The sequence below is a fragment of the Phocoena sinus genome, chromosome 8 (assembly GCF_008692025.1).
Source record: "Phocoena sinus isolate mPhoSin1 chromosome 8, mPhoSin1.pri, whole genome shotgun sequence".
NCBI classification, from domain to species: Eukaryota; Metazoa; Chordata; class Mammalia; order Artiodactyla; family Phocoenidae; genus Phocoena; species Phocoena sinus.
This window is the reverse complement of record NC_045770.1, coordinates 24,869,525-24,896,366: the sequence shown is the minus strand read 5'-3', so window position 1 is coordinate 24,896,366 and position 26,842 is coordinate 24,869,525. Positions and strand designations below refer to the sequence as shown.

General features: G+C 39.4%; 1 protein-coding gene and 1 pseudogene across 1 annotated transcript in view; one reads left to right on the top strand and one right to left on the bottom strand.

Moving 5' to 3' along the window:
• ELMOD1 (ELMO domain containing 1) overlaps positions 1-26,842 on the top strand; it is a 110,775-nt gene that overhangs the window by 27,840 nt on the left and 56,093 nt on the right. Inside the window, exon 2 of the mRNA XM_032642136.1 lies at positions 12,173-12,274. Coding sequence (XP_032498027.1) covers positions 12,258-12,274 — 17 coding nt within the window. The 5' untranslated portion in view covers positions 12,173-12,257. The remainder of the gene's footprint in view (positions 1-12,172; positions 12,275-26,842) is intronic.
• On the bottom strand, positions 4,147-5,932 carry LOC116758277 (annotated as a pseudogene).

Here is a 26,842-nt window from a genome sequence, read left to right as displayed (position 1 = left end):
CAATTTTGTTTATCTCTTCAAAGAACCAGATTTTAGTTTTATTGATTTTTGCTGTTGTTTTCTTTTTTTCTATTTCATTTATTTCTGCTCTGATCTTTATGATTTCTTTCCTTCTACTAAATTTGGGGGTTTTGTTGTTCTTCTTCTTCTTCTTTCTCTAGTTGTTTTAAGTGTATGGTTAGATTGTTTATTTGAGATTTTTCTTGTTTCTTGAGGTAGGATTGTATTGCTTTAAACTTCTCTCTTAGGGCTGCTTTTGCTGCATCCCATAGGTTTTGTGTTGTGTTTTAGTTGTCATTTGTCTCTAGGTATTTTTTGATTTCTTCTTTGATTTCTTCAGTGATCTCTAGGTTATTTAGTTGCACATTGTTTAGCCTCCATGTGTTTGTGTTTTTTACAGTTTTTTTTCCCCTGCAATTCATTTCTAATCTCATAGCGTTGTGGTCGGAAAAGATGCTTGGTACAATTTCCTATTTCTTAACTTTACCAAAGCTTGATTTGTGACCCAAGATGTGCTCTATCCTGAAGAATATTACATGTGTACTTGAGAAGAAAGTGTATTCTTCTGTTTTCAGATGGAATGTCTTATAAATATCAATTAAATCTATCTGGTTTATTGTGTCATTTAAAGCTTGTGTTTCCTTATTGATTTTCTGTCTGGATGATCTGTCCATTGGTGTAAATGAGGTGTTAAAGTCCCCTGCTATTATTGTGTTACTGTCGATATCTCCTTTTATAACTGTTAACATTTGCCTTATGTATTGAGGTGCTCCTATGTTGGGTGCACATATATTTATAATTGTTATATCTTCTTGGATTGATCCCTTAATCATTATGTAGTGTCCTTCATTGTCTCTTGTAACAGCCTTTATCTTAACGTCTATTTTATCTGATATGAGTATTGCTACTCCAGCTTTTTTTTGATTTACGTTTGCATGGAATATCATTTTCCATCCTCTCACTTTCAGTCTGTATGTGTCCCTAGGTCTGAAGTGGGTCTCTTGTGGACAGCATATATATGGTTCTTGTTTTTGTATCCATTCAGCCAGTCTGTGCCTTTTGGTTGGAACATTTAATCCATTTATATTTAAGGTAATTATCAATATGTATGTTCCTATTACAATTTTCTTAATTTTTTGGATTTGTTTTTGTAGGTCTTTTTCTTCTCTTGTGTTTTCCACTTAGAGAAATTCCTTTAGCATTTCTCATAGAGCTAGTTTGGTGGTGCTGAGTTCTCTTAGCTTTTGCTTGTCTGTAAGCTTTTGATTTCTCTGTTGAATCTGAATGAGATCCTTGCTGGGTAGAGTAATCTTAGTTGTAGGTTTTTCCCTTTCATCACTTTAAATGTATCCTGCCACTCCCTCTGGCCTGCAGGGTTTCTGCTGAAAAATCAGCTGATAACCTTATGGGGATTCCCTGGTATGTTATTTGTTGCTTTCCCTTGCTGCTTTTAATATTTTTTCTTTGTATTTAATTTTTGATTGTTTGATTAACATGTGTTTCAGAATGTTTCTCCTTGGTTTTATCCTATATGGGACTCTCTGCACTTCCTGAACTTGATTGACTATTTCCTTTCCCATGTTAGGGAAGTTTCCAACTATTATCTCTTCAAATATTTTCTCGGACCCTTTGTCTTTCTCTTCTTCTTCTGGGACCCCTATAATTTGAACGTTCATGAGTTTAATGTCCCAGAGGTCTCTGAGACTGTTCTCAATTCTTTTCATTCTTTATTCTGCTCTGCAGCAGTTATTTCCACCATTCTGTCTTGCAGCTCACTTATCCATTCTTCTGCCTCAGTTATTCTGCTATTGATTCCTTCTAGTGTATTTTTAATTTCAGTTATTGTGTTGTTCATCACTGTTTGTTTGTTCTTTAGTTCTTCTAGGTCCTTGTTAAATGTTTCTTCTATTTTCTCCCTTCTGTTTCTGAGATTTTCGATCACCTTTACTATCATTACTCAGGTAGACTGCTATTTCCTCATCATTTGTTTGGGCTTATGGTTTTTTACTTTGCTCCTTCATCTGCAGCATATTTCTCTTGTCTTCTCATTTTGTTTAACTTACTGTGTTTGGGGTCTCCTTTCTGCAGGCTGCAGGATCGTAGTTCCTCTTCTGGTGTCTGTCCCCAGTGGGTGAGCTTGGTCCAGTGGCTTGTGTAGGCTTCCTGGAGTGGGGGACTGGTGCCTGTGTTCTGGTGGGTGGAGCTGGATCTTGTCCCTTGGATGGGCAGGGCCATGTCTGGTGGTGTGTTTTGTCGTGTTTGTGAGCTTAGTATGACTTTAGGCAGCCTTTCTGCTAATGGGTGGAGTTGTGTTCCTGTCTTGCTAGTTGTTTGCTGTGAGGTCTCCAGCACTGGAGTTTGCTGGGCATTGGGTGGAGCCGGGTCTTGATGTTGAGATGGGGACCTCTAGGAGAGCTCTTGCTGATTAATATTCCCCGGGACTGGGAGTTCTCTGTTGGTCCAACATCCTGGACTTGGCTCTCCCACCTCAGAGACTCAGGCCCAAACCTTGTCCAGAGCAGCAAAACCCTGCAAGCCACACAGCACAGAAGGAAAGGAAAAAAAAAAAAACGAACAAACAAAACCCCAAGACTAATGGTAAAAGCAAAAACAGATACACACACAAACAAGAGAAAACAAAAAAGAAGAGAGCAACTGAACAAATAAATGAACCCAAAAATGAAAACAAACACTAAAAACTAAAGTAACAAAAATAAAAAACCAAAAACAAATCAAAAGCAGAAAGCAAACTCTAGGTAGGTCTCTAGACCTGCTGTGGGCACTGTGGGGCCAGCTCAGACTCTGACCTGGCCCAACTCCTGTGTGTACTTGCCCCCAAAGTCCACAGCCTCAACTGTGGGAAAGCTCATCTTTTCAGATATTCCACAGATGCAGGGTTTACCAAGCTGATTGCAGGGATTTAATCAAATGCCCCTGTGGCTGCACAGAGAGATTTCCCTTCCTCTTCTTTGGTCACACCACCCCTGGAGTTCAGCTTTGGTTTTGGCCCCACCAAAACCAAAGCATGTGGTTTTGGTATGTGGGCCACCTTCAGGCATCTGTTCTCCCCCCAGGCAAGAGGGCGAGAAAGCAGCAGCTGATTTGGGTCCACTTGCTCACTCAGGCCAGGGAGAAGGAGGGATTACAGTCACAATTGGGTTCTGAGGGGAGTGCCTGCAGTGGCAGAGGCTGGCAGGAAGTTACAAGAGCCTGAGGCATGCCGTGCACTCTCCTAGGGAAGTTGGCCGCAGATTGCAGGACCCTTGGCAATAGAGGGCTGCAGGGGCTCCCAGGAAGGTGTTGGCAGTGACATGTGCTTGGTCTCAGGTTGCTTGGTGGCAGTGGTGGCAGTGGTAGCCGTCGCGCCCACCTCTTGGGTCCGAGGTAGCAGCCACGGCTTGCACCCACCTGGAGCTCATTTAGGCTGTGCCCTGCTGTCTGTGAGCACACAGAGAAAGACATTCCTATGGCGGGCCCCTCCTTCTATTTGAGCACCCCACAACAATGGTCACTTACTCTCTGGTAGGCCCAGGCTTCTTCCCAGACTCCCTCAGCTGTGGCGCACTAGCCGCCTCAGGCTGTCTTAATGCAGCCAATCCCAGTCCTCTCCCTGGGGTCTGACCTCTAAAGCCCGAGCCTCAGCACCCAGCCCCCACCCGCCCTGGTGTGCAAACAAGCATCTCAGGCTGGGGAGTGCTGGTCAGCACTGATCCTCTGGACAGGATTCTCTCTGCTTTGCCCTCTGTACCCCTGTTGCTGCACTTTTCTCTGAGGCTCCAAAGCTCCCCCCGTCCCTGCCAGTGAGGGGGCTTCCCAGCGTGCGGAAACTTTTCCTCCTTCACAGCTCCCTCCCAGAGGTGCAGGTCCCATCCCAATTCCTTTTTCTCTCTCTTTTTTTCTTTTGTCCTACCCAGTTACATGGAGATTTTCCTGCCTTTTTGGAGGTCTGAGGTCTTCTTAGCATTCAGTAGGTGTTCTGAAGGAGTTGTTCCACATGTAGATGTATTTTTAATATATCTGTAGGAAAGAAGGTGATCTCCATGTCTTACTTCTCTGTCATCTTCCCATATCCGTCCTAGATTTCCCTAGTTTTAACTTAATGTCCTTTTTCTATCCTAGGATCCCATTCTTGATACCACATTGCATTTAGTAATCATGTCTCCTCAGGTACCTCTTGACTGTGACAGCTTCCCAGATTTTCCTTGTTTTTGATCTTGAGAGTTTTGAGGAATACTGGATATTTTCTGGTATATCCCTCATTAGGTGTTTTCCTGATGAAGGGTCTTGCCTCAATGTTGATGGCTGCCGACTGATCAGGGTGGTGGTTGCTAAAAATTGGGGTGGCTGTGGCAATTTCTTAAAATAAGACAACAACAAAGTTTGGTGCATCGATTGGCCCTTTCTTCCATGAACAATTTCTCTGTGGCTGTTTGATGGCATTTTACCCACAGAAGAACTTCTTTCAAAATTGGAGTCAGTCCTCTCAAGCCCTACCACTGCTTTATCAACTAAGTTTATTAAATCCATTTTTGTCATTTCAACAGTCTTCACAGCATCTTCACCAGGAGTTGATTCCATCCCAAGAAACCACTTTCTTTGCAACTCCTCATCTGTTCAAATTTTATGAGATTGAAGCAATTTAGTCACAGACTCAGACTTCACTTCTAATTCTAGTTCTCTTGCTGTTTTCACCATATTTTCAGTTACTTACTCCACTGAAGTCTTCAACCCCTCAAAGTCGTCCATGAAAGTCGGAATCAACTTCTTCCAAAATCCTGTTAATCATGAATGTTCTCAGTAGCATCTAGAATGGTGAATCCTTTCCAAAAGGTTTTCAGTTGACTTTGAAATCCACTAGAGGAATCATCTATGGCGGCTGTAGCCTTACTAATGTATTTCTTAAATAATAAGACTTTAACGTTGGAATGACTCCTTGACCCATGGACTGCAGGATGGATATTGTCTTAGCAGGTATGGAAACAATGTGAATCCCATTGTACATCTCCATCAGACCTCTTGGGTGACCAGGTGCATTGACAATGAGCAGTAATATATTCAAAGGAATACTTTTTTCTAGCAGAAGTTCTCAACAGTGAGCTTAAAAGAGTCAGTAAACCATGTTGTAAACAGATATGCTGTCATCAGACTTTGTTGTTCCATTTATAGAGCACAGGTAGAGTAGATTTAGCCTAATTCTTATGGGACCTAGGATTTTCTGAATGGTAAATGAGCACTGGCTTCAACTTAAGGTCACCAGCTGCATTGACCCCTAACAAGAGAGTCAGCTTGTCATTTGAAACTTTGACACCAAGCAATGACTTCTCCTCTCTAGCTGTAAAAGTCTTAGGTGACATCTTCTTCCAGTAGAAGACTGTTTTGTCTACATTGAAAACCTGCTTAGAGGTGCCACATTCATGAATTATCTTAGCTAGATCTTTTGGATAACTCTTTGCAGCTTCTACGTCAGCACTTGCTGAATTTTGCACTTTGATGTTATAGAGATGGCTTCTTTCCTTAAACCTCATGAACCAACCCCTGGTAGCTTCAAATTTTTCTTCTGCAGTTTCCTCACCTGTCTCAGCCTTCATAGAATTGAGGAGAGTTAGGATCTTCCTCTGGATTAGGCTTTGGCTTAAGGGAGTATTGTGGCTGGTTTGATCTTCTATCCAGATCACTAAAACGTTCTCCATATCAGCAGTGAGACTGTTTTACTTTCTTTTTATGTGTGTGTTCACTGGAGTAGCACTTTTAATTTCCTTCAAGAGCTTTTTCTTTGCATTCAGAATTCAGCTAACTGTTTGACGCAAGAGGCTTAGCTTTTGGTCTACCTTGATTTCAACAGTCCTTCCTCACTAAGCTTAATTATTTCTAGCTTTTGATTTAAAGTGAGAGATGTGTGACTCTTCCTTTCACTTGAACACTTAGAGGCCATGGTACGGTTATTAACAGACCTAATTTCAATATTCTTGCATCTCAGGGAATAGTGAAGCCCAAGGAGAAGGAGAAAGACAGGGGAATGGCTGGTTGGTGCAGCAATCAGAATATGCACAACATTTATCAATTAAGTTTGCCATCTTATGTGGAAGCAGTTCATGGTGCCCCAAAACATTACAATAATAACATCAAAGATCATAATCACAGATAACAATAACAAATATAATAATAATGAAAAATATTGAAATATTGTAAGAATTACCAGAATCTGACGTAGAGACACAAAGTGATGAAATGCTATTGGAAAAATGTCACTAATAGACTCACTTAGCACAGGATTGCCACAAACTTTCAATTTTTAAAAATAGGCAATATCTGTGAAGACAATAAAGTGAAGCACAATAAAACAAGGTATGCTTGTATGTCCAGCCTGTATTTAAGGGGTAAAGAGTTATGCTCCACCTCCTTGAGGACAGAGTATCTACAGAAATTATTTGGAATTCTTTTGTGTGAAAGATTTATGTACATTTATTTATGTATTCAATCATTTATTTATATCAGTATAGAGTCATGGATATTTATTTTATACTTTGAGTTATTATCCAATAATACTTTATTTATTTTGTTACTCAAATTGTTCTGCTTTGACCATCAGGAACTCCTTCAGTTGGCTCCTGTGTTTATTTGATATATCCCCAGTTGTTTGTCTTTTGAGCACTTCCTTACTTTCTGGAACAAGAAGACACAGCAGGCTTACCTTGTATATTTCCTGCCCAAACACTAGAATCAGCCATTTTTCCAAGAAGCCCTGGTTCCTTTAACTGGAGAATGTATTTGAAACCATGATCTGGGCTCTGGGTGGGCACTAACAGTTTTTAATTAAAATTTGGATTTGTTTCTAAAAGACCCAAAAGTACAAGAATAATATACATTCCCACCACTCAAAATGAACACATTATTCCTCTTTATTTTGCTTTTTAATAAATAAAACATTTATAAAATTGAAGGCCATTTTCCCAGTCCCTGATCCTAAAACACTCCCTCTTTTCCCAGAAGCAACCACAATCTTAAGTTGATATGTAGAAATTTTTTTCAAGCATGCATGAAATATTTACAGAAATAGCTGTGTATTAAAGAAAATACTGGCAAAACTCCCAACAAACAAAAGTCCAGCCACCAAATGGCTTTAGAGATGAATTCTACCAAACATTTAGAGAAGAGTTGACACCTATCCTTCTCAAACTATTCCAAAAAATTGCAGAGGAAAAAATGCTTCTGTACTCATTCGATGAGGCCAGCATCACTCTGATACCAAAACTAGACAAAGATATCACACAAAAAGAAAATTACAGGCCAATATCACTGATGAACATAGATGCAAAAACCTCAACAAAATCTTAGCAAATTGAATCCAACAGTACACTAAAAGGATAATTTACCATACTCAAGTGGAATTTATCCCAGGGATGCAAGGATGGTTCAGTATCCACAAACCAATCAATGTGATATACCACATTAACAAATTGAAGAATAAAAACCATATGATTGAGAGGGGCAAGAGACAAGATGGCAGAGCAGAAGAAATTGAGCTCATCTCCTCTCATGAAAAAAACAAATTCACAACTAACTGCTGAACAACCATCAACAAAAAAGACTTGAACCTACCGAAAAAGATATTCTACACCCAAAGACAAATAAGCCACAACGAGATGATAGGAGGAGTGATTTTGCAATATAATCAAATCCCATAACTGCCAGATGGGTGACCCACAAACTAGAAAATAATTATATTGTAGAGGTTCTCCCACAGGAGTGAGAGTTGTGAGCCCCACATTATGGTCCTCACCCTGGGGGTCTGGTATCAGGTGGAGGAGCCTCCAAAACATCTGATGTTGAAGGCCAGTGGGGCTTGAATGCAGGAGCTCCACAGAACTGGGGGGAACAGAGACTCCACTCTTGGAGGTCACACACAAGGTTTCACATGCATTGAGACCCAGGGCAAAGCAGTGACTCCATAGAAGCCTGGGCCAGACCTATCTGCATTTCTTGGAGGGTCTTCTGGCAGATGGGCAGTGGTCATGGCTCACTGTGGGGGCGAGGGCACTGGTGGTAGTGGCCCCAGGGAATATTCATTGGTGTGAGCTCTCCTGGAGGACACCATTTTGGCATGAGATCTGGCCCCATGCAACAGTCTGCAGGCTCCAGTACTGGGATGCTCAGGCCAAACAACCAACAGGGTGGGAACACAGCCCCACCCATCAGCAGACAGGCTGCCTAAAGTCATTCTGAACCCACTGCCAGCTCTAAACACACCTCTTGACACAGCCCTCCCCACCAAAGGGATAAGACCCAGCTCCACTCACCAGTGGGCAGGCACCAGTTCCTTCCACCAGGAAGCCTGCACACCTTCTAGACCAGTGCCACTCACCAGGGGGCAGACACCAAAAGAAAAAGGAACTACATTCCTGCAGCCTGAGGAACAGAGACCACAGAGAAAGTTAGACAAAATGAGATGGCAGAGAAAGATGTTCCTGATGAAGGAATAAGATAAAACCTCAGAAGAACAGCTAAGTGAAGTAGAGATATGCAATCTACCTGAAAAAGAATTCAGAGTAATGTTAGTAAAGATGATCCAAGATCTTGGAAAAGGAATGGAGGCACAGACTGAAAGGATACAAGAAAAGTTTAATAAAGAGCTAGAAGATTTAAAGAACAAACAAACAGAGATGAACAGTATATATTCAACACCCATTTATGATAAAAACTCTCCAGAAAGTGGGCATATAGGGAAAGTACCTTTATTATAACATAACATAATAAAGATTATATATGACAAACCCACAGCTAACATCATACTCAACAGTGAAAAGCTGAAAGTATTTCCTCTAAGATCAGGAACAAGACAAGGATGTCCACTCTCACTACTTTTATTCAACATAATTTTGGAAGTCTGAGCCAGAGCAATCAGAGAAGAAAAAAAATAAAAGGAATCCAAATTGGAAAAGAAGTAAAGCCAACTTGGTTTGCAGATGACATGATATTATACATAGAAAATCCTAAAGATGCTACCAGAAAACTACTAGAGCTCATGAATGAATTCGGTAAATTTGCAGAATACAAACTTAATACACAGAAATCTGTTGCATTTCTATACACTAACAATGAAACATCAGAAAGAGAAATTAAGGAAATAATCCCATTTACCATCACATCAAAAAGAATAAAATACCTAGATATAAATGTACCTAAGGAGGCAAAAGGCCTGTACTCTGAAAACTATAAGACGCTGATGAAAGAAATTGAAGATGAGGACTTCCCTGGTGGTGCGGTGGCCAATGCAGGGAACATGGGTTCGATCCCTGGTCTGGGAAGATCCCACAGTCCATGGAGCAACTAAGCCCACAAGCCACAACTACTGAGCTTGTGTGCCACAACTACTGAAGCCCACATGCCTAGAGCCTGTGCTCTGCAGCAAGAAAAGCCACCACAATGAGAAACCCGTGCACCACAATGAAGAGTAGCCCCTGCTCGCTGCAACTAGGGAAAGCCTGTGCACAGCAACAAAGACCCAACACAGTCAAAAATAAATTAATTAATTAAAAAAAAAAAGAAATCAAAAATGACACAAACAGATGGAAAGACATACCATGTTCTTGGATTGGAAGAATGAATATTGTCAAAATGACTATACTACCCAAGGCAATCTACAGATTTAATGCAATCCCTATTAAATTACCAATGGCAAAAAAAAAAAAAAAAAATTACCAATGGCATTTTTCACAGGACTGGAACAAAAAATTTTTTAATTTATAGGGAAACACAAAAGACCCCAAATAGCCAAAGCAATCTTGAGAAAGAAAAACAGAGCTGGAGAATCAGGCTCCCTGACTTCAGACTATATTACAAAGCTACAGTCATCAAGACAGTATGGTACTGGCAGAAAAACAGAAATGTAGATCAATGGAACAGGATAGAAAGCCCAGAACTAAACCCACTCACCTATGGTCAATTAATCTATTGACAAAGGAGGTAAGAATATATAGTGGAGAAAAGGCAGCCTCTTCAATAAGTGGTGCTGGGAAAACTGGACAGCTACATGCAAAAGAATGAAAAAGAATGTTAGGACATTCTCTAACACCATACACAAAAATAAACTCAAAATGGATTAAATACCTAAATGTAAGTCCAGATACTATAAAACTCTTAGAGGAAAACATAGGCAAAACACTTTACGACATAAATTGCAGCAATATCTTTTTCTATCCACCTCCTAGAATAATGAAAATAAAAACAAAAATTAAAAAATGGAGAACTAATTTTGCACAACAAAGGAAAGCATAAGCAAAATCAAAAGACAGCCCACAGAATTGGAGAAAATATTTGCAAATGAAGTGACTGACAAGGGATTAATCTCCAAAATATGCTCATGCAGCTCAATATCAAAAAAACAGATGGCCCAATCAAAAATGGGCAGAAGATCTAAATAGACATTTCTCTGTAGAAGACCTACAGATGTCCGAAAAACACATGAAAAGATGCTCAACATCACTAATTGTTAATGAAATACAAAACTACAATGAGGTAGCACCTCAGACTGGTCAGAATGGCCATCATCAAAAAGTTGACAAACAATAAATGCTTGTGAGAGTGTGGAAAAAAAGTAAATCTTGTCCACCGTTGGGAATGTAAATTGGTGTAGCCAGTGTGGAAAACAGTATAGTCCTTTCTCAAAAAAATAAAAATATTACTACCATATGAGCCAGCAATTCCACTCCTGGGTATGTTTCCCCCCAAAAATGAAAACATTAAAAGATACATGCACCCGAATATCATAGCAGCATTATTTACAGTTGCCAAGATATGGAAGCAAGTAAAGTGTCCATCAACAGATGAGTGGGTAAAAAGGATGTGGTATATATACACAATGGAATACTACTCAGCCATAAAAAAAGAACAAGATTTTGCTATTTGCAACAACATGATAGACTTGAAGGGTATTATGCTAAGTGAAATAAGTCAGAGAATAACATAATGCATGATATCACTTATATATGGAAGCTAAAAAAAAAAACTAGTAAGTATAGCAAAAAGAAATAGACTCACAGATATAGAGAACAAGCTAGTGGTTACCAGTGGGGTGAGGGATGGGGGAGGGGCAAGAGACAAGTAGGGGATTAAGAGATACAAACTACTATATATATAATTAATAAGCTACAAGGATATATTGTATAGAACAGGGAATATATCCAATATTTTACAATAAGTATAAATGGAGTACAACCTTTAAAAATTGTGAATCACTATGTTGTATATCTGAAACTTATGTAATATTGTAAATCATCTATACCTCAATTTTTTAAAAAAGTGAAAAGACTGGCTTTTGGTTAGGCCAAGTTTCTGTATTCCCTGGGCTGTTCTAGTAGGTAATTGTGTCTCTGCCATAAGCCATTTGTCCACACATTTAGTACCTTACCTTGTTGTTGTAGCTAGCATTCCGTTTGTCTCTCTCTCATGAGGTAACTTCATTCTGCTATTTCTTCCAGCCACTCTCTCTTCTCTAGTCTGTTTCTTCACATCTCATACTAATTTGCTGCTTTGTAGGCAGCTTCTGGTGTCCTTCCTTGTTGGAAGACCAATAACTTGATATAGTGGATTTTGTGAAAGTATATTGTAAACTGAAATGTGCTAAACAATTATATAATTTCACTGTTTTATTCACGGAGCCCCCAAAAATGGGGCCGGGGGCATATCATTCATTTGTTTGGAGTACTTGCTCTTTATCAGCTATTTTTTAGCTTAGAGACATTACCAGTTGCTTTTAGTTATTTTTTGAGTTGTACTTCTGGAAGGTTGAGGCTGCCAGATTTAAGAACATTTGCTATCTGGAAATCAGAATAGTTAATTTAATGGTTCTTCATTTTTATCTTTCATACAAATACTGTTCTTCAAAATATAGGAACAGTATCCAAAATAGAGGCAAAGTTTACTATTGAAGGGATTGCTCGTGAAACAAACAATTTCTCCAGCAAGTGACTTAAAATAAGAGACTAATTGTGTAATTATAAAGTGAAAGGCTTTAGCTATAATTGCCATCCATTGAATTGTATTGCTGTGTGGGCAGTTCAGCTGGTAAAGTTCTGGGTGCATAGCACCTTATCTGCTTACTAAGGTAAGCAGAAATTTGGGGGTTGGGATTTCCAGCTCCATTAACAGTAAATATATCTAATTTCTTCCACAGCTTACATTTACTCTGACAAAGGCAAATTTGGAAGCAATTACTTGAGAACCATTTGTATAACACCTGGATAATCAAAACAGGCACAATGAAGCACTTCCTGAGGTAAGTATTTATGGTTTCCTGGATGAGCAGTCTGAAATGGAGAAACTTCCTTAACAATTAGTATATTTCTGTTCACCATTTGTGATTCTATAACCAGTTCTCTAGGACTGCATAAAATAACATTGTATTTTGGCTGAGAACAATTTGGACATAAGGTTTCTCTGCCAACTCTATACCCATACTGATGCTAAGAGAGAGCACCTACAAGTAGGAGATTACAAGAGATTATAAAAGAATATAGGCACAAAACCATGGGGCAGACACGCTTTGATATCTTGTGTTTCTAAAGCCCCAAGGTTCAGGTTTGAGGCGTTAGTAGTCAAGGAATCAATATAATCTGTGTAGAATCATTTTCCTAAAAAAAGTAATTTTAAAAGTAGATTTTGGTTGGCTGGCCAACCCATACAGGCATTTTCAAATGTTCTTTATTGGTGAAAAATATGTTCTAAGCTTTTGCTTTTTCTGCCTCAATGATGCCCCTTAAATCTGCATTAATTTATTTTTAACATCTTTATTGGGGTATAATTGCTTTACAATGGTGTGTTAGTTTCTGCTTTAGAACAAAGTGAATCAGTTATACATATACATATGTTCCAATATCTCTTCCCTCTTGCGTCTCCCTCTCTCCCAACCTCCCTATCCCACCCCACCAGGCGGTCAGAAAGCACCGAGCCGATCTCCCTGTGAAATGTGGCTGCTTCCCAGTAGCTATCTACCTTACGTTTGTTAGTGTATATATGTCCATGCCTCTCGCTTTGTCACAGCTCACCGTTCCCCCTCCCCATATCCTCAAGTCCGTTCTCCAGTAGGTCTGTGTCTTTATTCCTGTCTTACACCTAGGTTCTTCATGACTTTTTTTTTCTTAAATTCCATATATATGTGTTAGCATATGGTATTTGTCTTTCTCTTTCTGACTTATTTCACTCTGTATGACAGACTCTAGTTCTATCCACCTCATTACAAATAGCTCAATTTCGTTTCTTTTTATGGCGGAGTAATATTCCATTGTATATATATGCCACATCTTCTTTATCCATTCATCCGATGATGGGCACTGAGGTTGTTTCCATCTCCGGGCTACTGTAAATAGAGCTGCAGTGAACGTTTTGGTACATGACTCTTTTTGAATTATGGTTTTCTCAGGGTATATGCCCAGTAGTGGGATTGCTGGGTCATATGGTAGTTCTATTTGTAGTTTTTTAAGGAACCTCCATACTGTTCTCCATAGTGGCTGAACCAATTCACATTCCCACCAACAGTGCAAGAGTGTTCCCTTTTCTCCACACCCTCTCCAGCATTTATTGTTTTTAGATTTTTTGATGATGGCCATTCTGACTGGTGTGAGATGATATCTCATTGTAGTTTTGATTTGCATTTCTCTAATGATTAATGATGTTGAACATTCTTTCATATGTTTGTTGGCAGTCTGTATATCTTCTTTCGAGAAATGTCTAATTAGGTCTTCTGCCCATTTTTGGATTGGGTTGTTTGTTTTTTTGTTATTGAGCTGCATGAGCTGCTTGTAAATTTTGGAGATTAATCCTTGGTCAGCTGCTTCATTTACAAATATTTTCTCCCATTCTGAGGGTTGTCTTTTGGTCTTGTTTAAGGTTTCCTTTGCTGTGCAAAAGCTTTGAAGTTTCATTAGGTCCCATTTGTTTATTTTTGTTTTTATTTCCATTTCTCTAGGAGGTGGGTCAAAAAGGATCTTGCTGTGATTTATGTCATAGAGTGTTCTGCCTATGTTTTCCTCTAAGAATTTGATAGTTTCTAGCCTTACATTTAGGTCTTTAATCCATTTTGAGCTTATTTTTGTGTATGGTGTTAGGGAGTGATCTAATCTCATACTTTTACATGTACCTGTCCAGTTTTCCCAGCACCACTTATTGAAGACGCTGTCCTTTCTCCACTGTACATTCCTGTCACCTTTATCAAAGATAAGGTGTCCATATGTGCGTGGGTTTATCTCTGGGCTTTCTATCCTGTTCCATTGATCTATCTTTCTGTTTTTGTGCCAGTACCATACTGTCTTGATTACTGTAGCTTTGTAGTATAGTCTGAAGTCAGGGAGCCTGATTCCTCCAGCTCTGTTTTTCGTTCTCAAGATTGCTTTGGCTATTCGGGGTCTTTTGTGTTTCCATACAAATGGTGAAATTGTTTGTTCTAGTTCTGTGAAAAATCCCAGTGGTAGTTTGATAGGGATTGCATTGAATCTGTAGATTGCTTTGGGTAGTAGAGTCATTTTCACAATGTTGATTCTTCCAATCCAAGAACATGGTATATCTCTCCATGTATTTGTATCATCTGTAATTTCTTTCATCAGTGTCTTATAATTTTCTGCATACAGGTCTTTTGTCTCCTTAGGTAGGTTTATTCCTAGGTATTTTATTCTTTTTGTTGCAGTGGTAAATGGGAGTGTTTTCTTGATTTCACTTTCAGATTTTTCATCATTAGTATATAAGAATGCCAGAGATTTCTGTGCATTAATTATGTATCCTGCTACTTTACCAAATTCATTGATTAGCTCTAGTAGTTTTGTGGTAGCATCTTTAGGATTCTCTATGTATAGTATCATGTCATCTGCAAACAGTGACAGCTTTACTTCTTCTTTTCCAACTTGGATTCCTTTTATTTCCTTTTCTTCTCTGATTGCTGTGGCTAAAACTTCCAAAACTATGTTGAATAAGAATGGTGAGAGTGGGCTACCTTGTCTTTTTCCTGATCTTAGTGGAAATGCTTTCAGTTTTTCACCATTGAGGATGATGTTGGCTGTGGGCTTGTCATATATGGCCTTTATTATGTTGAGGAAAGTTCCCTCTATGCCTACTTTCTGCAGGGTTTTTATCATAAATTGGTGTTGAATTTTGTCGAAATCTTTCTCTGCATCTATTGAGATGATCATACGGTTTTTCTCCTTCAATTTGTAAATATGGTTTATCACATTGATTGATTTCCGTATATTGAAGATTCCTTGCATTCCTGGAATAAACCCCACTTGATCATGGTGTATGATCCTTTTAATGTGCTGTTGGATTCTGTTTGCTGGTATTTTGTTGAGGATTTTTGCATCTATGTTCATCAGTGATATTGGCCTGTAGTTTTCTTTCTTTGTGACATCCTTGTCTGGTTTTGGTATCAAGGTGATGGTGGCCTAGTAGAAGGAATTTGGGAGTGTTCCTCCCTCTGCTATATTTTGGAAGAGTTTGAGAAGGATAGGTGTTAGCTCTTCTCTAAATGTTTGATAGAATTCGCCTGTGAAGCCATCTGGTCCTGGACTTTTGTTTGTTGGAAGATTTTTTTATCACAGTTTCAATTTCAGTGCTTGTGATTGGTCTGTTCATATTTTCTATTTCTTCCTGGTTCAGTCTCAGCAGGTTGTGCATTTCTATGAATTTGTCCATTTCTTCCAGATTGTCCATTTTATTGGCATAGAGTTGCTTGTAGTAATCTCTCATGATCTTTTGTATTTCTGCAGTGTCAGTTGTTACTTCTCCTTTTTCATTTCCAATTCTGTTGATTTGAGTCTTCTCTCTCTTTTTCTTGTTGAGTCTGGCTAACGGTGTATCTATTTTGTTTATCTTCTCAAAGAACCAGCTTTTAGTTTTATTGATCTTTGCTATTGTTTCCTTCATTTCTTTTTCATTTATTCCTGATCTGATTTTTATGATTTCTTTCCTTCTGCTAGCTTTGGGGTTTTTTGTTCTTCTTTCTCTAATTGCTTGAGGTGCAAGGTTAGGTTGTTTATTCGAGATGTTTCCTGCTTCTTATGGTGGGCTTGTATTGCTATCAACTTCCCCCTTAGAACTGCTTTTGCTGCATCCTGTAGGTTTTGGGTCATTGTGTCTCCATTGTCATTTGTTTCTAGGTATTTTTTTATTTCCTCTTTGATTTCTTCAGTGATCACTTCGTTATTAAGTAGTGTATTGTTTAGCCTCCATGTGTTTGTGTTTTTTACAGATCTTTTCCTGTAATTGGTATCTAGTCTCATGGCGTTGTGGTTGGAAAAGATACTTGATACAATTTCAATTTTCTTATATTTACCAAGGCTTGATTTGTGACCCAAGATATGATCTATCCTGGAGAATGTTCCATGAGCACTTGAGAAAAATGTGTATTCTGTTATTTTTGGATAGAGTGTCCTATAAATATCAATTAAGTCCATCTTGTTTAATGTATCATTTAAAACTTGTGTTTCCTTATTTATTTTCATTTTGGATGATCTGTCCATTGGTGAAAGTGGGGTGTTAAAGTCCCCTACTATGAATGTGTTACTGTCGATTTCCCCTTTTATGGCTGTTAGTATTTGCCTTATGTATTGAGGTGTTCCTATGTTGGGTGCATAAATATTTACAATTGTTATATCGTCTTGGATCAATCCCTTGATCATTATGTAGTGTCCTTCTTTTTCTCTTCTAATAGTCTTTATTTTAAAGTCTATTTTGTTTGATATGAGAATTGCTACTCCAGCTTTCTTTTGGTTTCCATTTGCATGGAATATCTTTTTCCATCCCCTTATTTTCAGTCTGTATGTGTCTCTAGGTATGAAGTGGGACTCTTGTAGACAGCATATATAAGGGTCCTGTTTTTGTAACCATTCAACCAATCTGTGTCTTTTGGTGGGAGCATTTAGTCCATTTACATTTAAGGTAATTATCGATATGTATGTTCCTATTCCCATTTTCTAGATTGTTTTGGGTTCGTTATTATAGGTCTTTTCCTTCTCTTGTGTTTCTTGTCTAGAGAAGTTCCTTTAGCATTTGTTGTAAAGCTGGTTTGGTGGTGCTGAACTCTCTCAGCTTTTGCTTGTCTGTAAAGGTTTTAATTTCTCCATCAAATCTGAATGAAATCCTTGCTGGGTAGAGTAATATTGGTTGCAGGTTTTTCTTCTTCATCACTTTCAGTATGTCCTGCCACCCCCTTCTGGTTCTGCATTAATTTTTGGTTCCCTGAAGATTGTGCTGTATAGGGTACCATATATGTTTGTGTGTTTTAGAGTGATCATGTTTTGTTTTGAAAGCCATTTAGCTGGACCTATAGTTATAATTATTTTCAAGAGTATTGACTGTCATTCAGAATTTTATAAATAAAATTCTCAGAGAAATTTTACATTATATTAAAATATGACAAAATAAAGTTAATTTGGTCCTGAAAGTTAGAAAATAAGACACACTTTCTAGAATATTGAGTTTCTTTCCTGCAAGATGGTGGCTTACCTATATTGCCTATTCTCGTCCCTTGTTCTGGCTATTTTCTGTAAGAAAATAATTAGTGGGTTTACTTCTTTTAGGATGTGATTTAATTCTTTCAGTGGCTGCAATTTAAGATTTTCTTTTTCCTACGGTTTTCATTGCATTTTTATTTCTGGAGCATCTAGGTCATTTTGGGTGGGATTCACTATGGTTTGGTATAGCTACTTGTGTTTCACAATTCAATCTTAGAATTGTGAAAACCTCTCAGAAGGTCACTATTAAACCATTTACAGGCATTAACATTTGTTTTATTTTACAGAATACTCCTCAGCCTGTTTATCTCAGATGTGTAAAAAGATAGTATTTGAAAAATCACTAGGTCATTTACCAGCAAAGTATTTAACTCGATACATTTTTGGTTGCCATGACATTAACATATCTGTTTACACACTCTTGAAAAATTGGTATCTATAAATCCCCCTTGAGTGTAAACGTGGTGTTTTATTTTTTTTTTTTTTTGTGGTACGTGGGCCTGTCACTGTTGTGGCCTCTCCTGTTGGGGAGCACAGGCTCCGGAAGCGCAGGCTCAGCGGCCATGGCTCACGGGCCCAGATGCTCCGCAGCATGTGGAATCTTCCCAGACCGGGGCACGAACCCGTGTCCCCTGCATCGACAGGTGGACTCTCAACAACTGCGCCACCAGGGAAGCCCTAAAAGTGATGTTTTTAAGCTGTAGAATCGTGTTAACAGAGAGCTTTAGTGTTAGCTGAAGCTTAGAAGTCGGGAGCTCCTTTTGTAATAGGGGAGGTGGTAGTGATGAAGTTTGTCCCAAGACTTGTACTACTGAATTTCTTCTTCAGTGTTTTTGTTTTAGAAAAACTTGAGTGGGCTCAAAACCAGCCATTTTAGGAGAAATAGTAGCATTTGTTTCTGTTAGTTTTTGTTAAATTGAATAGGTGCAACACTATGTTTAATAGAGATTATATTTTTAAATTAATTTGTATTTGATGATTTAAAACTGATATAGTGCAAAATCTACCACTCTAATTTCACACAGAGCAGCACCAAGGGTAATGGAACTGGCATATCCCTATCAGTTATATGTTCTGATACAAATTTTTCTCTTTTAACTTGATATATTTGTTTTACAAATATTACTTAACATTGATAATTTGTGTGAAACTGAAGCTAGCATAATAAATTACACATCAAGAAAGAAACGATGATTTTCATTGATCATTGGTTTCAAAATAATAACAGGAAACTCAATCATTTTTTAAAAATATTTATTATTATTATTATTTTGGCTGCATCGGGTCTTAGTTGCAGCATTCCATTGTGGTGTGCGAGCTCAGTAGTTGTGGCATGTGGCTTAGTTGCCCAGCAGCATGTGGGATCTTAGTTCCCTGACCAGGGATTGAACCCACATCCCTTGCATTGGAAGGCGGATTCTCTACCACTGGACCACAAGAGAGGTCCCAAAACTCAATCATTGTTTCTCCTTAGTTGATTATTGCTTTTGGCTTTAATTTTTGTTTTTAATTCTTTTTATTGTTATAACTTGTGTGTATTCATTATATCTTAATGTTTGTGGTAATTGGAGGGATAGGAGGGCAAGGAGTAATAATTCTGCGTTACAGGCACTATCAGATAATTTAGATTGCCTTCTATTCCCTGTAGTCCATTCTCACAATTTGGCAATCTTTTCATTCGAACCAAAGAGGAGGTTATATAAACATAACTTGAACAAATCAGGTGTTAATTCCTGAGCTCAGCAAATACATTATGCAGAGTAAGGAGTTGATTTTCACTGAGAAGAATCAGCAATATTTAAAAAGCCCACGGAGTGATTAATCTGTCAATTTCTGAGTTGCTCTAGGATGAGCAACTTCTGAGGCCATGTACAGCCTCAGAAGAAGTAAAGTTAATCTTAGAGAAAAGAGGTGTGGGGAAAAAATGGATTTTAATCCACATTTAAGATACATGGAACCCATACTCTTCTCTCTCTAACTCCCTGCTACCATCACATATATTAATGGTGTAACTACTCAGAGCTTAAGGGAGTAGAAAAAACATTACATAAGATATTAGAAATAAATGCTACAGGATTAGTACACCCAGCTGAAGGGTGTGTTTTAAATTGACAGTAGATATGGGATATTGGATAAGTACCCCATAGTCACCCAATATGACTTTAGCCGTGATCTGCATTAAAAGAATACAGGGATAAAACTGAGAAGAAAGTGTGTCTATGTGTGATCAGAAAAAGAGGGGACACTTTTTGAGCCCTAAATAGAACTGAGGCTTAGAGTTTAGTTTGTTTAATATATTTCATTAATTTCAACTCAATTAATGTTTATAACAGAGAGGACCTAACACTTGTATTAAGATCTTTTCCTTTGCTAGGATTTAGTTATTGAAATTAAATGCTTTTAAGGTCATCAAAACATTATTAATTTTGAATTTTCCTAATAAAGGGTATAAGTCACCCCATATAAATAATTGCTTCCAACTATTTCAGCCTCAATATCTCAGTTTCTTGGCCATGGAATTCACTGCATACTTTCCTTCCTTAGGCAGAAGAGAGGATATGAAACCATCTGCCAAACTCAAACCTCCATGGGAGAAACTGAGATATAACGCAGACTTGTACCCAAGTCCTGGCTGTGAAACAGTAAAGGGGAAAACAATATTTTACTACTGTGATTAGGTAAATAAAGGCTTCCAATTAGCAAAACAAATCTGTAAATGGGGTTTTATAAGTCATTCACACTTGATTAATATCTTGGTCCACTGATTCATTTAGAAAGCGTTTAGTACTAGTGATAATTCCAGTACTATGCCACATTTTAATTTTTATTTTCTCTTCATAACAATTGTAATAAAATAGGAATTAATACCCCATTTACAGCACAGGGCAAAAAGCTTAGCAAAGTTAATAAACTCATCTAAGGGCACACAGATATTTGAATGCAGGCCTATCTGACTTCAAAGTTTTTTCTCATAATTTTTGCATCATGGTACTGTGTACCTGTTGTGAGGTGTTCTGGGTGATACAGAAGTGAATATGAGGTGGCCTTTGCTCCAAAGTAACATACCACTTGGCAACAAGATGAAGCCATGCATACAAAATTAAGATATAAGAAGGAATGTGATTGATGGCATGCTACAGCTGTTTTGTGATGGGACTATTCAGGAAAGTCTTCACGGAGGTGATGTTGAAGGAAAGAGACAGAGGATGTAACAGGTGGAGAAGGTCCTATGAACAAAGCCTGAGAAAGTGTGACCAGCTGCCACAAGCAGCAGGTGGTCCAGGTTTATTGGCTGTAGACCCCGTTTAGGGAGAGTAGAAGATAAGTTGCAAAGATAAAGTTGGGAGCAGCTCTTGGACACGTTTGCAAGCATGGTATAAAACAGCCCAGAAGCATGGTAACACTTTCACCCAGACCTAATGTACACCTTAAAGAGAAGGGTGAGTCAGACAAAAAATCTTTTTCCCTTACAATATGTGTCTAGCCTTATCTTAGAGCCAGATATCTAGTCCATTCCTTTCAGCTTACAAATGAGAGGGCAGAGCCTCAGAGAAACAAAGTAGCTTGTCCACAGTCACACAGCTCATAATGGCAAATTGAGGCTAGACCTGAAGTCAGACTTCAGACACTTTCCTATTTAATCAAGTAGTATTTCCATTTACCACGAACTAATTTCCACTGCATTTGAAGGGCTGAAGGTGCAGGGTCATGTAGTTATTCCAGAATTTGACTATCATTGCTTGAGACATTGACTGAGCTTATTTATGAGATGTAAAAGCAAAGTCTTGAAAAGGGATAGCTTTATGGTACATTTGAATACCTCTCTCACTGTAGACTGGTACTTTTAGCCATAGTTTTATCTTTTTTAGGACACACACATACACACCACGTATGTATATACATAGATAAATATACATATGTATACATACATATATGTGTATGTATACACACATACACATGTACATGTATGTTTACACATACCTGTATTTTAAATTATTTTGTTTCCTGCATAAAAACAAACAAAAATTGTTTCCACACCCTTGTTGAAATATGTTAACCTGAATAGTTTTCTAGGCAATTTCCTGTAGGTGATCTCACCAGAGTCTGCCATGAGAAATTTTTTTGGGAACTTGAGTATTGGCTTCCCAGCTCTCCTACCTCTGACCTGAATGTCTATTTCCTTTCCTGGGTTAGGGAAGTTTTCAGCTCTTATATCTTCAAATATATTCTCTGTCACTTTCTCTCTCTTTTTTCCTTCTGGGACCACTATAATGTGAATGTTAGTATGCTTGATGTTGTCACACAGGTCTCTTAAACTGTCCTCATTTATTTATTTTTTTTTTTTCTGTTCAGCTTCAGTGATTTCCACTACTCTGTTTCCAGCTAGCTGATCTGTTCCTGTGTATCAACTAAGCTACTATTGATTCCTTCTAGTGTATTTCTTATTTTAGTTATTGTATTTCTTCATATCTGTTTGGTCCTTCTTAGTATTTTCTAAATCTTTGTTAAAAACTTCTAATTTCTCAATCTGTTCATCCTATCTTCTACCATGTTCTTTGAACATCTTTACAGTCATTACCTTGAATTCTTTATCAGGTAAATTGTTTATCTCTGCTTCACTTAGTTCTTGGGTTTTATCTTGTTCCTTTGTTTGGAAGATATTTCTCTGTCACCTCATTTTGCCTAATTTGCTGTTTTTATTTCTATATATTTTGTAGGTTGGTTATGTTTTCCAACCTTGGAGAAGTGGCCTTTTGTAGAAGATGTCTTATGTGTCCCAGCAGCACACTCACCTCTCGTCACCAGTGCTATATGCTCTTGGGGTGCCCCCTATGTGGACTGTGTGGGTCCTTCTACTGTGGTGGGCTGAATACTGTGGATGGTCTGGTAGGCATGGCTGTTCCCACCCCCTCCCCTGCCTCGGTCACTTGGTTGCCAGACCTGCTTTGTGCAGAAGCTGCTGGCAGCTGGTGAACAGGGTTGGGTCATGAGGCAGTTGGGTGTAGTGCCTTGGGGAGTCCAGGGGCTAGTGCTGGCACACTGGTGGGTAGACCTGGGATCCAGTGTTTGTGGGACTGGGGGTCTTGGATCAAGTGTTGGCCTGCTGGTGGGCAGGGCCTGTTCATGATGCATCTCACTGAATGTCCTGGAGTGTCCCAAAATGCTTTCAGCCCATTGGTGAGTGGGGCTGCATCCCAGGATGGCTGGCTGAGGGGTCCAAGCTGTCTCAGAACTGGTGTCAGCCTGGGGTAGGCAGAGCCAGGTCCTGGGTTCTCTGGCTGCACAGCCCTGGGGGTCCTGGTGCTGGTGTTGACCTGCTGGTGGGGAAATCTGGGGCCTGGGATGGTCCTGGGGTGGTGTCTGCATGCTACTGGGTGAGGCTGGTTCCTGACACAGCTGGCTATAGGATCTTGGGTATCCCAAAGCTATTATAGGCTCACTGGTAAGTGGGGCTAGATCCTGGAGTGGCTGGCTAAGGAGCCCAAGGTGTCCCAGAACTGTTGTTGTCCTGTTTGTGGGTTGGCTGGGTTCTGACATGGTAGGCTGTGGGGGGACTTTGGTGGTCCTGGGAGTGGTATCCACCCACTGGTGGGTGGGGCCAGGGCCCAGGGGATCCCAGGGCTGGTGCCTCCCCTCGGTTGGCTGAGGCCAGGTCCTGGGGTTTCAGGCTGCAGGACCCAGGGTCCTAGAGCTGGTGTTGGCCTGCTGGTGGGTAGAGCTGAGGCCCTGGGGTCCCAGGGCTAGTGCCGGCACCCTGGTGTATCAGACCAGGTCCTGGGCCCTCTGGTGGACAGGGCCATACCTCAGGCTGCCTGTGGGCTTAGGGGTTCTTAAAGCAGTAGTCCTGTTGGTAGGTGGGACTGTGTTCCTGCCCAGCTAGTTGCTTGGCCTGAGGCGTCCCAGTACTGGTGCTGACAGGCTTGTGGGTGGAGCCAGGTCTCAGAGCTAATAAGCTCCAGGGAGGATTCCAAAGTGGCACTTGCCAGCACAAATGTCCCTGTGGTAGAACACGCTCCCCAAAATTGTTGCTGCCAGTGTCTGTGTCCCCAGGTTGAGCTGCAGTTGCTTCCTGCCTATCCAGGAGGCTCTCCAAGACCGGCAGGTGGGTCTGACCTAGGCTTCTTTCAAATAACTGCTTCTGCCCTGGTTCCCAGAGTGTGTGAGCTTTTGTGTGCACCCTTTAAGAGTGAAGTCTCTATTTCCCACAACACTCTGGGTCTCCCAACTTGTCTTCAAACCTAAACCTTCTGGAGGCTTATCTTCCCAGTGCAGGTCCTCTGGACTGGGGAGCCTGATGCTGTGCTTGGACCCTTTGCTCCTTGGGGAGACCCTCTGCAATTGTGATTATTCTGTCATTTGTGGGTAGCCTGCCCAGGAGTCTTGACTGTACCTCATCTCCACCCCTCCTACCCGTCTTGTTGTGGTTCCTTCTTTATATCTTTAGTTGTAGACGATTTTTTCTGCTAGTCGTCTGGTCTTTCTTATCAGTTGTTGCTCGGTAAAGAGTTGTAATTTTGGTGTGCTGTGGGACGAGGTGAGCTCAGGGTCTTCCTACTCTACCATCTTGGTCATTGCCCCTGTCTAAATGCTTCTTAAATGTCAAAGCATAATGTGTTTGCTGCTTCCCTTATAAATAAACTAATAAATGTATTATCCAAGTAGAAAAAAATCTGAATTTTAAAAATAAATCTTGGAAAGTATATGAATTTAATCATTAAATTTTTATTTGAATAGTGATGTCATTAATAATTTAAGAGAAACTTGTCTCCTTTTCTTTGAAAGGAAAAGGATAAACCATTAATTTATTTATTATTTTAGTTGTACCAAAGTCAGCTATTGCTCTCTAATCCCTCATATGAAATTTCCCTGGAATTAAAAATAGTGCCCTTTACTATAGCAATAGAATTTGGAATAATATCTATCCATGATAGATTTATACCCACTACCTTTGAAAAGCAGCATGATCTCTTCAAATAAAGAATGATGGAAAAGAGGGGATTTCCTAAGCAGTCCAGTGGTTGGGACTCCGTGCTTCCACTGCAGGGGGCGTGGATTCGATCCCTGGTCGGGGAACTGAGATCCCACATGCCACTCAACCAAAAAAAAAAAAAAAAAAAAGAATGATGGAAAAGACCAGGGGCTCCACACTGCCTCACCACTGCTCAATGTGGGGAAATAATCTTGTTTTTTTTTTTACAACTTTATTGGAGTATAATTGCTTTACAATGGTGTGTCAGTTTCTGCTTTATAACAAAGTGAATCAGTTATACATATACATATGTTCCCATATCTCTTCCCTCTTGCGTCTCCCTCCCTCCCACCCTCCCTATCCCACCCCTCTAGGTGGTCACAGCACCGAGCTGATCTCCCTGTGCTATGCGGTTGCTTCCCACTAGCTATCTATTTTACGTTTGGTAGTGTATATGTGTCCATGCCACTCTCTCGCTTTGTCACAGCTTACCCTTCCCCCTCCCCATATCCTCAAGTCCATTCTCTAGTAGGTCTGTTTCTTTATTCCTGTCTTACCCCTAGGTTCTTCACGACTTTTTTTTTCTTAAATTCCATATATATGTGTTAGCATACGGTATTTGTCTTTCTCTTTCTGACTTACTTCACTCTGTATGACAGACTCTAGGTCCATCCACCTCATTACAAATAGCTCAATTTCGTTTCTTTTTATGGCTGAGTAATATTCCATTGTATATATGTGCCACATCTTCTTTATCCATTCATCCGATAATGGACACTTAGGTTGTTTCCATCTCCGAGCTATTGTAAATACAGCTGCAATCAACATTTTGGTACATGACTCTTTTTGAATTTTGGTTTTCTCAGGGTATATGCCCAGTAGTGGGATTGCTGGGTCATATGGTAGTTCTAGTTGTAATTTTTTAAGGAACCTCCATACTGTTCTCCATAGTGGCTGTACCAATTCACATTCCCACCAGCAGTGCAAGAGTGTTCCCTTTTCTCCACACCCTCTCCAGCATTTATTGTTTCTAGATTTTTTGATGATGGCCATTCTGACTGGTGTGAGATGATATCTCATTGTAGTTTTGATTTGCATTTCTCTAATGATTAATGATGTTGACCATTCTTTCATGTGTTTGTTGGCAGTCTGTATATCTTCTTTCGAGAAATGTCTATTTAGGTCTTCTGCCCATTTTTGGATTGGGTTGTTTGGTTTTTTGTTATTGAGCCGCATGAGCTGCTTATAAATTTTGGAGATTAATCCTTGGTCAGCTGCTTCATTTACAAATATTTTCTCCCATTCTGAGGGTTGTCTTTTGGTCTTGTTTATGGTTTCCTTTACTGTGCAAAAGCTTTGAAGTTTCGTTAGGTCCCATTTGTTTATTTTTGTTTTTATTTTCATTTCTCTAGGAGGTGGGTCAAAAAGGATCTTGCTGTGATTTATGTCATAGAGTGTTCTGCCTATGTTTTCCTCTAAGAGTTTGATAGTTTCTAGCCTTACATTTAGGTCTTTAATCCATTTTGAGCTTATTTTTGTGTATGGTGTTAGGGAGTGATTTAATCTCATACTTTTACATGTACCTGTCCAGTTTTCCCAGCACCATTTATTGAAGAGACTGTCCTTTCTCCACTGTACATTCCTGCCTCCTTTATCAAAGATAAGGTGACCATATGTGCGTGGTTTTATCTCTGGGCTTTCTATCCTGTTCCATTGATCTATCTTTCTGTTTTTGTGCCAGTACCATACTGTCTTGATTACTGTAGCTTTGTAGTATAGTCTGAAGCCCAGGAGCGAGATTCCTCCAGCTCCGTTTTTCGTTCTCAAGATTGCTTTGGCTATTCGGGGTCTTTTGTGTTTCCAAACAAATTGCGAAATTTTTTGTTCTAGTTCTGTGAAAAATGCCAGTGGTAGTTTGACAGGGATTGCATTGAATCTATAGATTGCTTTGGGTAGTAGAGTCATTTTCACAATGTTGATTTTTCCAATCCAAGAATGTGGTATATCTCTCTATCTAATAATCTTGTTTTTCTAGAGGCCCACAAATGGTTTCTTTGTATGATTTCACATTTCCAGTTCATGTATCAAGTCCTCTGTGGCCTCTTTTCCTAGTAGGATGCTCATTATTTAGAGGGGCCCATTTACTAGGCCAAATACCTGTTGACAACTTAATTTCCAACTGACTGCCAGTGCCCCTAAGTAGGAACTTCAACAGAGCAGCTAAAATTTTTTAAAATGTCATTTTAGAAAGTACATGAAATGCTGGAAACATTGAGCAGTCTGCTGTTCTTTATGGCCGTTTAGATGAAAAGTGTTCTGTTTAGGAAAGTGATTTGATACAAGAATTGTGATTATTTTGTATGTATCCTTCCTTACC